General features: G+C 47.0%; 2 protein-coding genes across 3 annotated transcripts in view; one reads left to right on the top strand and one right to left on the bottom strand.

The window, feature by feature from the left end:
- Positions 1-13,265, top strand: part of MED8 (mediator complex subunit 8) — a 245,683-nt gene that overhangs the window by 157,385 nt on the left and 75,033 nt on the right. The window lies entirely within an intron of this gene.
- The window catches only part of SZT2 (SZT2 subunit of KICSTOR complex), an 86,213-nt gene that overhangs the window by 22,139 nt on the left and 50,809 nt on the right, over positions 1-13,265 (bottom strand). For both annotated transcript variants that reach the window (XM_081865620.1, XM_081865619.1), the window contains exons 35-49: positions 13,169-13,232; positions 12,791-12,976; positions 11,056-11,319; positions 10,720-10,897; positions 6,713-6,787; positions 6,320-6,458; positions 5,753-5,855; positions 5,194-5,317; positions 4,482-4,634; positions 3,290-3,392; positions 2,782-2,896; positions 2,515-2,626; positions 1,438-1,556; positions 1,154-1,318; positions 533-620 (exon numbers count right to left, since the gene is read on the bottom strand). In XM_081865620.1, the coding sequence (XP_081721746.1) occupies positions 533-620; positions 1,154-1,318; positions 1,438-1,556; positions 2,515-2,626; positions 2,782-2,896; positions 3,290-3,392; positions 4,482-4,634; positions 5,194-5,317; positions 5,753-5,855; positions 6,320-6,458; positions 6,713-6,787; positions 10,720-10,897; positions 11,056-11,319; positions 12,791-12,976; positions 13,169-13,232 (1,988 nt within the window). The remainder of the gene's footprint in view (positions 1-532; positions 621-1,153; positions 1,319-1,437; positions 1,557-2,514; positions 2,627-2,781; positions 2,897-3,289; positions 3,393-4,481; positions 4,635-5,193; positions 5,318-5,752; positions 5,856-6,319; positions 6,459-6,712; positions 6,788-10,719; positions 10,898-11,055; positions 11,320-12,790; positions 12,977-13,168; positions 13,233-13,265) is intronic.

Genomic DNA, 13,265 nt, shown 5'->3' with positions numbered 1-13,265 from the left:
ACAACCAGACCACAGTGCAGGTGGGAAATGAGGCAAGTGTATGGCACAATGCAGACACACAGACACACAAACTAACAGTACCCCACCACTGGGAGCTCCCAACAGTCCATAGGCTGCCAACTGATGCCCACAGTACCATATGACTCCCCACTTGACGTCTGCCTAGAGCTCATCACTGTGCTCTCACCTAAAAGTCAGTTCATTTTTAGCCCCCCGGTAGATGTTTGATGAGCTCCAATGAGCAGGAGCCACCATGACTGCACAACTCATAAGGCCTTTGGGGAGTGGAGCTCACTAATTTATGAACTCCTCTCTACCCTACTACTGGCTGGCACAGCAGTAGACAAAATGGAAGCTGGGGGCCTTAGTCAGCTGACTCACATGGATTAAGCAGCATGTATTAAACAGCATCTGGCACCTGGGTAACCTACCTAGGCCAGGCCCACACCCCAGCATGCCACTGTCCTCAGAGAGGGTGCATAGGACCATTTTCTTCTATAGAATTAGGGGGTACGACAGAGACACTTATTACCTTTGCCACCAGTGCCCTGGCCTCCAGGCTTGTTGTACAGATAGAGATCCAGGTCATGGCTGCTGCTGCTACTCTGGTGGAAATAGTGCTGAAAAGGAAGGCAAGAATAGTTAAATCAGATTATTTCCGGGAGCTGCATTTTCATCAACATGGAGAGCTGCCTTTGAGGTCCCTGAAGACCAAAAGTGTGGGTTACATCATGTAGGCTCTTAATCTCAGTAAATGATATGCAACTCTTATGGCAGAGAATTTCCTAGCATAGAACACTGTCATAGACATTGGGATTTCCCCCCAGTCCATTAAAGGATACATAGCACTACATCACACATAACCATAAAAACAGTCCCTGTATGACTGGTCCTCAGCGACTGAGATCAAGCTAGGGGTAGAGATGTTTGAGGCTGCCGGAAATTCTCATCCTAGTTTGTGCCTCTCATTCTGTTCCAGAACCCAGCAGGCTATGATCTGTTTATACCTCCATGCCTAGCCTTGTTACCCCTAGGATGCTCGTCATGCCTTTGTCCTTTGAACATATTCCCTTAGTCCTCTACAAGAGATGAACACGGAAGTCACCCCTTGAATAGGCAGCACCAGGCCAGGCACAGGCACCCGTCCTCTCACCTTGAAATGGTTCTCAATGTTGCTGTCTGTGTACTTGGGTGTGTGCAGGAAGATCAGCAGGTTCTGACGCAGGTAGCAGGCTATGGCTGGGAGCCAGGGCAGGCACGAGGGGGGCAGAGTGAACTGCAGCACTTCAGTAGGTGGGCTTCCTGGAGGCTGTATGAACTGCACGGAGAAGGACTTGTCAATGGTCTGATACAGCCTGAGCGCATCCAACCCAGAGGCCTGGAGATTTAGCCAAGAAATAAAAGGTGGTCTTGTCCTATTTGAAGCACGGCCTTTACCTCCACATCAGCAGGGGTGAGCTTGCAGTTCCGCACAAGCATGACTGTGATGATGTCCAGGGTGGCTTCATCTAGGCGCCTGCGTAGTACCTTCACTAGCTCATCTGTGATCTCAGGTCCTATAGGAGCAGAAGAGTTGCAGGATGTAGCCTTTGTCTCATACAAGATACTGAGTCCTCTTACGCTTGAGCCACCCCATTCCAAAGCCAGCATGCTCCATTTTTCAACAGCCCACGCAGTCTGTTCCTGAGGGTTACCTTAGCACCTATCCACTCCCTCCTACAATTGCAGCTTTAGCGGCAGAGCCACGGCTTTGCATGCAGAAGGTCCCATGTTCAAACCTGGCATCTCCAGGTAGGGCTAGGAAAGACCCCTGTCTGAAACCCTGGAAATCTGCTGCCAGTCAGTGTAGACAACAGATGGACCAAAGTCTGGGACGGTATAAAAAAAAAGGAAGCTACCTCTGTGCCTTTGCAGGTTTCCACCTGCCATTCCTTTTTGCAACTGCTACATTAGTTGTGTTCCAGATCAATGATCTGTGTGTGCTGCACAGTAAACTATGTCACAAGAGAGCAGCCAGGCTTTCCCACTGACGGCTGTCTGAAGGAAAAGCCAGAAGCAGCAAAACCACAAGGGAAAAGAATGTCAATGGCTTGTTATTAAATTACAGAGGAAACAAAACATTAACACAAGATTCCGGAGAGCTGATGAACTAAAGAATGGGAAGGGAGCAAAAGGCTGCATTTCCCTCTGTTGTTGCAGAAAGGGCTGCAATGCAACATATATTTTTAAAATCCTGTTAAGGTGGGCTTTCCCAACCAGTTGCCCTCCAGATGTTGTTGACTATAATCCCATCAGCAACAGCCAGCAAAGTAGGTGGTAGAAATTGTAGTCCAACGACACAACATTTGGGAGGCACCACCATTTGGGAAAGCCCACCTTAAAGGAGACAGAGTTACTAAATCAAACATTTGTCTGGTCTTTACACACCTCAGGGGACAGGTAGCTTGATAGTAGCAACAAGATCTCAATAAGCATCCCGTCTCTGACTTTATGTTGAATGAATGTGCAACTTACCTGCCGGTGCAACTCCATGAACCACCAGCTGGATATGCCTGTCCACTTGGCTCACCGGGCGGGCAGAGTCCACACTGCGGAAAGAGGCTGTCTCCAAAGAGGAGCGAGAGCCCTATCAAAGGAGAACAGAAGAAATTGAGAAGATGGAGCTGCCTACCAACACTCCTGGAAAGACAGCAGAGAGCAGGATGTGTGCAGCCGGCATGTTCGCTCTTGTGCTTTCGGCAGCAAGGGTGCAGGGGTTCCCTGGGAGGAAAAGAGACTCACACTCAGGTCCTCCATGTATATGGGCTCCTGGCTGCGCGAAAGGGCCAGTGAACGGCATGGAAGGCTCTGGGTTTCAGCTTCCCCACCCTTCCCACTGGAAGTGGTCTCAGAGAGTCTGGAGGAGAGAGTAACAAAGAGAAGAAGGTAAAGTAGTAGAAGAAGAGTTTGGATTTGATATCCCGCTTTATCACTACCCGAAGGAGTCTCAAAGAGGCCAACATTCTCCTTTCCCTCCCCTCCCCCCCCACAACAAACACTCTGGGAGGTGAGTGGGGCTGAGAGACTTCAAAGAAGTGTGACTAGCCCAAGCTGCATGTGGAGGAGCGGACACGCGAACCCAGTTCACCAGATTACGAGTCTACCGCTCTTAACCACTACACCACACCGCCAAGGGCAATGGACTTGAAGGACATTCCAAAAGGAGATACCAGCAGAGGAGATGAAGACACTACAGGTCAAGGTGGTCCCCTTGATTGTGGGGTGCCGTATGACAGAATGGTGAACTTACCGTAAATAGAAAACAGACTTGGTTGAGCGCTCCTGGTAAACAAACATATTCTTCCTGTTCACAACTGAGAAAGCATTGAGCACAGAACGCAGAGCCTGGATGGCTGCAGAGGGGAGAGAGATGGCTTACAAGTTGCAAAGTCTGACCCAAATGCACCACCCACTGCTATCTTCAACAACCAGCACAGCACACGCCCCTCTTCAATTTTATTTCCCAAATATTAATCCAGCCTAATCCTCATAACTACTGCCCATTCTCAACATACCCACTTTTTGAAAAAGATCATTGCAATTTGGTGGCTGTGATAAATATGTACTAAGGGTATCCAATGGAGAAGTATCAAATCCTTGTATGTTTCAAGCTAAGGTGTTCCTTATCAGGGCATATTTGGGAGGGAAAAAAGTCTCTTTATTGTTTCAAACACTTGAGCTTCTTTTAGATCGTAGCTAGCCTGTATTAGGGTTTTATAACAAAGTTAAAAAGGGAGCTATTTTTAATACAGCTGGTTCTGTGATGAAACCTTACCTCAACGCTAGGATCTCTTCTAATAAATGAACTTGCTCAGATTTTTATACTAAAAGCTTCCCTTCCCCCCAACACAAAGTCACTTCCTGAAAAATTCTCCCACTTCTTACACAAGTTCCCCCTTCTGTGCATTTTATCACCACCGTATTTGTGGCTCCCTCTTCCTGTAAGGAGCTTGTGGCAGAACTACATTGTTTCTAGCCTAACTCAGGCCGCCCTCCACATCATTTGGCTTATCCAGAAGAAGAGGAAGAAGAAGAAGAGTTTGTATTTGATATCCCGCTTTATCACTACCCGAAGGAGTCTCAAAGCGGCTAACATTCTCCTTTCCCTTCCTCCCCCACAACAAACACTCTGTGAGGTGAGTGAGGTGAGAGACTTCAGAGAAGTGTGACTGGCCCAAGGTCACCCAGCAGCTGCATGTGGAGGAGCGGAGACGCGAACCTGGTTCACCAGATTACGAGACTACCGCTCTTAACCATTACACCACACTGGCTCCAGCCCTCACAACCAATCCTAACAATTAATTTGTATCATCAGTGTGCCGCAGCTGGGGGCGAAAGGGCACCATGACAGGACAGAACTCATTGCCCAGGAACAGGGAGTCTGGGGATAGCTCCTCACATGCCTCCCCAACAGCCAGAACTCCCTGCATCCATATACTCACCGCGTGCAACACCCATATTGGGCCCCATCTTGAGTCGTGAATGCACATGGATGGTGGTGCTCCAGACTGCGTCGCAAGCAAAGTGTCCGGGTATGAACTGCATGGTGGCCGCCAGATAGTCATGGGGCTGGTAGCTCTCCTCTCCGGGGTAGTCTGCGCAGCAGGAAATGCAATTCAGCAGGCCAGCCCTCCACAGAGTTCTCTGAAAGCCATCTATACAACACTGAGACTATCACCTCCCCCCTTCCCTCCTTCATGTACAGTTGTGCCACAAGGTTAAAAGGCAAACACACACACACACACCTCAAGTACCTTTAAACAGGAACCTACAGAGCTTGCCCTGAAAAGCAGGATGGTGCATCACCACCAAAGTGGCGACAAAACGGCAAATGAAAAGGATTCATCAGCTGTCACTTCCCCAAAGTACTGCCCTGCCACAACGGGCAGAGTAAGAGAAGAATCTCATCCTGTGGTCTGTAGGAAGCCTGCCTCTAATATAACTAGGGCACAGCCAAACTAGTGGGAAAGCAGAGTCTCTAAGTCAGGTGTGGGGAACCCTTGGCCCTGCAGGGGTTGCTGAACTACAGCTGCCATCAGCCCCAGTTAAGGGATGTTGTAGGTTTTGTAAGGCCAAAGGTTTCCTACACCTGCTCTGGGCTCTAAGGCTCAGCACAATGTTATTGTGGATAAGGATACTGCTTTGCACTCCTACCATCAGGCCCAGTGCGCTGCCGGTAGGTGTACGGCGTTTCACTTTTCCAGATATCCTCCTCGCTCTCAGCAACGAGCAGGGAATTGCAATTATGACTGTCATGCAGATCCTGTAGCAGCAGCCGCTGTGGACAAAAAAGGGCCGCAGAGATGGACTTAATGCTTCCTCACAACAGGAGGCCTGGCTGTGGAAGAAACTGGTGTATCTGCCTTGAAATTCAAGGGCAGTATTTGTCTGCACGATTGTAATCATACCAGAATGTGATGAAGCTGGTACATCCCAGCTTCCTCATTTAAAGTGTCAGCATCTCAGTCCTCGTGTTTAAGGTGAAAAGATATCTAAAAGTGCATAGATATGTATATATGAAGTTTCTCTTCAAAGGCTCCACGAGCAGAAAAGATCTGGGTGTTTTTTCCAGTGTCCAAAGCCGTAGCTGTCAAATATTTTGTAACACATTGGCTAATGAGTGACCTTGCCAAATTCAACTTTTGGAACTTAGTAGGGAGATATTCCTGCTACCAAGGAGTCAGTGTAGAGAGACCGAACGTGCCAGAGTTACCTGATTAACAAGGCGGCAGATCTCACCAACTTTCTTTACCACTGTACGGTGAAGATGCACACATTCCCCTTCCTCATTCTGCGCTGCTTTCACCGCACTTAAGCTGATGTACAGAAAGGAAAAGGGAGACTGCTCAGAAGAACTTTTGAGAGAGCTCCCACAACAGCAGACGATATGCACAATATATTTTCCTGCTCAATAGTTAGTAATGAACTGAACACAGTCAACAATGAAAAACTGGGGGGAGAAAAAACAGCATTGGCAAGTGCTTAAAAATGTATGAGTACTGGGGGGAGGGATCTATGACTGGCCTGGCCTGGGCTCTTCGCCCTTTCCCAGGATTAGCACGAAACTGGCAGAGGAACAAGGCCAGCTAGCTTCATGTTGGAAAAAGCAAGACAGATTGTACACGTGAAGTCTGGAGAACTCAGAAGCCAGCTATACAACACAAGGCTAAGATCAGGGGGACTGGGAGAAACTGATTGCAGAGCTTGGGGTAAAAGCCACAGTTGCCATTTCGGGAACCAGAATCCCTAGGTGAGCAGGGCATGGGAAAGGGGACGTTACCGTGTGTGGGAATAGACTTCCACCCGGTCCTGGTGGATTTTGACAATCAGCCAGAAGTCAGGCATGAGAGGGCACTTGGGTTCCAGGTCACTCATTATTGCCTCCTCGCATTCGGAATCACTGCTCCCGCCATCATAGCCTAAGAAATGAAAATGCACCGCCTCTGCTGAGTGGCTCGGCCAATCCATCTTTGACAAGAAGAAGCCAAGGGCAGAGAGAGGCTCATGGTGGTTCCCTTGCAGTCCCATCTCCACAAAGTGGATGCACCTGGACCTCAAGGCAAAATAATCCCAGCTGAGCAACTGTCACTCTGCCACAAACCTGCCTCCACCCAACTGAGAACTGACTTAGCGTCTCTTCCACACAAAAAGATGGCCTGGCTCATCCACTCACCTAGGAGATCGGAATCCATACTGCCCTGGCTCGATACCAGGCTCTGTACCCGACTGGGACGCTGCTTCCCACAGCCTGTAAGGAAAGAGAGGTATTGAGAGACTGCTCTGAGGTCTCCTAGGTCCCCCCAACTCTCTCCTTGCTCTGGGGCCAGATTTCAATCTAAGCACTGGCCTTTCCCCCCGCAAACTGTGCATGTACAAGCCCAGGCAACAAGAAAGAAACCCAGGAAGAAAAAGGGGATCAGCGTGTCACAAAGCGGTTGGCTTCTTTTTTTTACCCCATCTGCTGCATGGGTTGTTTGATGTAAGAAACAAAGCAAGATTGACTTCATAAAGAAGCCCGACAGCAAGACACATGGCAGCCTTTTAGAGCTTACAATCTCATGAGCCCAACAGCACTAAAGTGGTTTTGATTACAGAAAAATCAATATTGGAGCATAGTTACAAAGAAAGGCACTTTAATGGACACCCCTAAGAGAGGGAGAGACTTTGCTATTACAGTCAGGCCTGGGGTGAAAATGCTAACTTGAATAAACACCCGTTCTCTCACAAGTGTGAAATGGCATATTTTTGTTCAATCTCAATGCACAATTGAAAATATGAGGGAGCAAATGGTGTATTTAAGTAAAAGGCACCAAAAGGCCTCTCAAGAATGTTGAAGTAGGTGAAACCAACACACTCCTTGGAACGAGGAAGGCATTTGCATATTAAAAAGGAGCATGGACAAGTACTTGGCACTTCCTCATGTAATCCTTACATTTCTAATCCTATTTCCACAAAAGGGAGACCTGAAAAGCATTTTTCCTCTGAGGAGAGGCTGATTGACCTGCACACAACAGAATACTGAAACAAAACCTAACAGAGTGGCAATAAAGCCAGCTTAATGAACTGGTAAGGCAGAGAAGTTCCATTATATGGCGTTAAAAGGCAGTCACTTAATCGCTTTCAGAGGATCATCATGAGCCAAATTCCACACGAAACCTCAGCAATACTCTTCCGATGTTTCAGCAAATATATATTACTGTATTTTTCGCTCCATAGGGCGCACCTGACCATAGGGCGCACCTAGTTTTTAGAGGAGGAAAATACGGAAAAAAATATTGAATTAAATGTTGCACTAAACTATTTAAAGCAGCAAAGCTGGCGGCTCCTGTCCGCTTTGCTGCTTTAAATCGAGCCTCAGAGGAGGGTAGGAAGGGGAACCATGGCTTATCTAAGTCCAGTTTATAATGCTGAGCCAGACTTATGGCCATCGAGATTAGCCTGGCCGTCTCAGTGGAAATCTGGGGAGGCTGGGGTGGACTTTCCAGTGGTCAAAGTGTGGTTGTGTCTTCCTGCCCGGCATCTATTTCCTGCCGTCTTTCCCCCCTGCACCCCCGCACCCTGCTTCGAGGGAAGGAAGCGGAGCCATGGATCCTCTGCTCGCAACTGCAGTGGATTCCCTCCACTTTGAAGCAGGAAAGTGGGAGAGGAGCTGCTTACACGAGTGTAAGCTGCTCCCCTCCCACTTTGCTGCTTCAAAGGGAGCCCAGGAGGAGGGAATCCGCTGCAGCCGTCAGCAGCGGAGGATCCATGGTCCCCTTCCTTCCCTCCTCCGTAGTTGCTTTGAAGCAGGAAAGTGGGAGAGGAGCTGCTTACACGAGTGTAAGCTGCTCCCTTCCTGCTTTCCTGCTTCAAAGCAATCACGGAGGAGGGAATCCGCTGCAGCTGTCAGCAGCAGAGGATCCATGGTCCCCTTCCTTCCCTCCTCCATAGTTGCTTTGAAGCAGGAAAGTGGGAGAGGAGCTGCTTACACGAGTGTAAACTGCTCCCCTCCCACATTACCGCTTCAAAGGGAGCCCGGGAGGAGGGAATCTGCTGCAGCTTCCCCCACCTCCCGCAGAAGCCGCACGCTCTTTAAAGGGGCTGTGCGGCTTCTCCTGGCTTTTCTGGGAGGTGGGGGGATTCCCCCACCTCGTAGAAAAGCCCGCAGGAGCCGCACAGCCTTTAAAGAGGGCGCCGCTCTTGGGGGCTTTTCCCCAAGGAGGGAGAAGGGACTGATGCGGCCAGTCAGTCCCTTCTCCCTCCTGGGGAAAAGCCCCAAGAGCGCACGAAGCTTGTGTGCGGCTCTTGGGGGCTTTTCCCGCCTGCCTCCCCCCTGCATTCGCTCCATAGGATGCACACACATTTTCCCTTGCTATTTAGGAGGGGGAAAGTGTGTCCTATGGTGCGAAAAATATATATATCCCTTTTTAAACACTAGCAGATTGGGTGTACAATATTATTACGGGCTTCATATATCTAGGATTGAAACATGAAGAGCTTGAGGAAACTGAGTAGCTTGGCCCCAGGAATTCTTCTTTTCGACCAGTTTCACAGACTGGTTTTGCATGGCTTCTTGTAACGTTATAGAATGTGCTTTTCCTGAATTTCTGTAATTTCTGCAAATTTTGGACAGCACTGGGAAACCATAGGATTTTTATAATACTTGTTGAAATCGGAAAGGGGGCAGGGGGAAGCATGAGTAACTTGTTACGCCTATATAACCTAGAGAAGCAGACCTAGAACACCTTGGGTGAGGGCCATGAGCTATTAGGGCGAAATACGCATGGAGCACAAAGGATCATTATCTGGCCCCAGATACATGACGGCACTTTCCTTTATTTGCCTCTCCCAAGTATTATTCATCATTATTTATTATATCTATATCCCACTTAATGTTGTAAGCTATTCAAGGTAGCTTACATTTAAAATCATTATAAAATGCAGAGTTAATAAAAAAAACCTGACCAGCTAAAACAATAGTTTAAAAGACAATGAAGCACATTTAAAATCAAAATCAGTTTTGTCCAGTGGTCAGCATCATCTGCATCTTAGTTTTCAAAGGCCTGTCTGAATAAGGTCTCAGCCTGCCAGCAGGATAACAAAGAGGGAGCCTCTCTTGGCAGGTGTGGGAGCAGCCACAGATATGTCTCTCTCTGGTGCCATCACCAAGCAGGGCCCTGATGTTGATGGGACCAAGAGAAGGTGCTCACCTGAGGATTCAAACATTGGGCAGGTTCCTATAGAGAGATACGAACTTTCAGGTAGCCTGGGCTCAAGCCATATAGGGTTTTATAGGTCATAACCAGCACTTTGAAATGTGGAATCCTACCAATTATAGCTCAGCTAAACGGAACTGCTTAAAAGAAAGAAGGTTCTTTTTATCATATGTGGTGGTCGTGTAGTAAGATTAAAGCTTAACTAGGAAATGATATATAATGAAATGAAAAGGATGTTTAAAATAACTTTTGTAAAAAACAAACAAACCCAGAAGTTTTTCTTTGGGGAATTATAGGGACAGAACTACCTAAAATGTATAGAAACTTATTCATGTATGCTACTACAGTGGCTAGAATGTTACTCGCCCCAAAATAGAAAGAAGCAGAAGTCCCAGAAAAGGAAGAAAGGATACAAAAACTTATGGAATACGCAGAAATGGTGAAACTTACCAGAAGAATAAGAAATGAAGATAAATCATAAACAGATAAGACCATTGCCAGGATTATTGTACTAACCTGCAGTTTTATAAGAGTATATATTTAAAGTAGATGAATAAATGAGCAAATTCAGTTAATTTGGATAGGCAGAGGATATTAAAAATAAATTTAAGGAACCGCAGAAAGTGGGGGAAGAAAGTCAAGTTTTGAAAAGTTAAAATGACTGTTAAAATTAGTGAAATGTACAAAATTAGTGACATGTATAAACTTGAAAAGTATATTTATTTTTTAAAAAAGGAACTGCTTAGCAAGGTAATATAACGACCTAGTGTTTGTCTAAATCAGCCTTCTATGGCACAATGCCCTCCAGATATTGTAGATTACAATTTCCATTGGCCATGTGGGCTGGAGTTATGGCCATTGAAGTCCAAACCTCCTTGGAGGGCACCAGTTTGGGGCAGGATAAGCTAAAGCAACCCCACACGGCTGAACTCCCCACAGCCCCTGCTCCAAAATTCAGGTGGAGATGCCAGCTCATTTTCCCTACCTGGAGTCACAGAGTCTGCCAGGCTCACTACAGATGGTGTTGCTAAGGGAGATTTCTCACTGTTCCACTTCTCCAAGGAGCACGGCAGAGGCTGTGGCTGGGTCACTGCAGATTCCTCATCCAAGGATCCACACTCCGAAGTATGGGCTTGATCTGGCTGTGGAACTTCATCTGACAACTGCATCACAGAAAAGAAGTGGTAGAGATCACCAGAATGCAATCCATAACGTGAAGTTCCCAATAATCACCCTCACCAAACAGCATCAATAATCCATCTAAGAAAAAAAGCACATCTCCAGATCACCCTTCCAACTCAGCATGTGCATGGCTACTTACGTCCAGGAATTCTTCTGCCTCCTGCTTGTTCTCACTCGCTGGCCATGCCCAGAGACCCTGAGCCTCCTCTGGGGGAGGGGAGCAGGGCAAAGAGCCTTCTGTTTTAATGCTGCTTTCACACCTGCCTCCAGTCATGGTGCTCTCAAGCGTTACTGTGGGGCTAGGCCCATCTTTAGGGGCATGTAGGCGACTGATGGAAACATAGTAGAAATCACTGTCTTCAGCGTTGAGCACGTAGCCTGGTAGGGCTATTCTCTGGAACTCCTGCATTAAAAAAAAGGAAGAACAGGCTGACTGTCTAGAAACAAGCAAAAGGCAGGTGCGTGTTTCTTAGGCATAAAGCAAGACAGAATGGCTGAGAATGGAGACGCATCAAGGTAGCTCGTGTGTGTGTGTGTGTGTTGCTGGGGGGTGTTGTTTAAGGTTTATGAGCTGAAGGTCAAATGACTGTGGAAAACTGAAGTCATATGGGGGGGAAAACAAATTTATAAAGATTTATAGACTGCTTAGTCTGAAAACTACATAGCAAAATCATCACTAAAGACACAGATAAATATCATAGAATCTTGGAAGGGACCCCAAGGGTCATCCAGTCTAACCCCCTGCATTGCAGGAACCTCAGCTAAAGCATCCATGACAGATGGCCAGCCAACCTCTGCTTAAAAATCTCCAAGGAATGAGAGTCCACATCTCGTGGGAGTCTGTTCCACTGCTGAACAGCTCTTACTGCCAGAAAGTTTTTCCGAATGTTTAGTCATAATCTTCTTTCTTGCAATTTGAAGCCATTGGTTCGAGTCTTACCCTCCAGAGCAGGAGAAAACAAGCATGCTCCCTTCTCCATGTGACAGCCCATAAGATATTTGAAGATGGCTATCATATCTCCTCTCAGTCTCCTCTTTTCTAGGCTAAACATACCCAGCTCCTCCAAGTGCTCCTCACAAGGATTAGTTTCCAGACCCTTGATCAGCTTGCACATGTTCCAGCTTATCAACATCCTTCTTAAATTGTGGTGCCCAAAATTGGACACAGTATTCCAAGTGTGGTCTGGCTAAGGCAGAATAGAGTGGTACTATTACTTCCCTTGATCTGGACACTATACTCCTGTTCATGCAGCCTAGAATAGCATTAGTTTTTTTTGGGGGGGGGGGTTGCTGCTGCATCATACTGTTGACTCATGTTAAGCTCGTGGTCCCCAAGATCCTTTTCACATATACTGCTAGTAAGCCAGGTGTTCCCCATCCTATATTTGTGCATCTGGTTCTTCCTGCCTAAGTGTAGAACCTTACATTTGTGCCTACTGAAATTAATTTTGTTAGCTGGCGCCCAGTTCTCCAATCTGTTAAGGTCATTTTTAATTCTGATTCTGTCTTCTGCAGAATTAGCTACCCCTCCCAGTTTGGTGATGAGTTAAACTTTTTTTAAAAGAAGTATATGGTTTCAGTAGGTTTGTTGAAATAAAAAAGCTTTCACCAGGAATGTACAGTAATATAGACAGGGTGTGAGTCTAATATTAATAGCCAGGAAGTTCCAAAGCATGTTAAAGATTTACATTATATGATGCCTGTGAAAGTGCAAGTTCCACAAATCTAAGTGACTAAGTATGGGGCAGCAAAATATATTTATAAAGGTATTTATATACAGCATCCTCCCATAAAATATCAGTGGTGGCTGCTCAAGTAAATTGGCCCCAAGTTGTTAAGTGCTTCATATACCAATAGCTTGAAAGATCACTTACCTCACGAAACTTTTCCAGAGAGCTCTCAGGCCCAAACACGAACTGCAAAGGAACCGTTTCGCAGTGGCAGCTAGGACGGCCTTGAGAACTGTAAACATGGGTAGCCACTCGGCTCAAAGTGCCAGAGGTGATTGTCCGTGAATGGCGCAAGGCAGACACAATCTCGTCATCCAAAAGCCAGCGGATCTGTGACAGTAAAGACAGCAGGCAAGGTGGTCTAGATCCTAAGTAAAGTGCAAACCCTGTTGCGGCCTTGCTTTTAGCAAGGTTCACAATGCTGGTGCTTGGTCAGGACATAGTGCTGGGTGCTGAGGAGTGGCAGGGATATTAATCTAGTCTCAGAGTAAGTCTCTTTTCCCAAGGGCCAAATGAACTCACCTCTGTCATGGTAGCTTCAACGGCCTGTCTGTGCACTCCAGGAAGATTGGAAAGTGCTGGGTGCCTTGGAAAAAAAAGAATGCAACGGTCAAGGACA

The sequence above is a fragment of the Podarcis erhardii genome (assembly GCF_964252035.2).
Source record: "Podarcis erhardii genome assembly, chromosome: 6".
Lineage (NCBI taxonomy): Eukaryota > Metazoa > Chordata > Lepidosauria > Squamata > Lacertidae > Podarcis > Podarcis erhardii.
The sequence above is the reverse complement of the archived record's forward strand: the minus strand, read 5'-3'. Positions and strand labels throughout refer to the sequence as shown.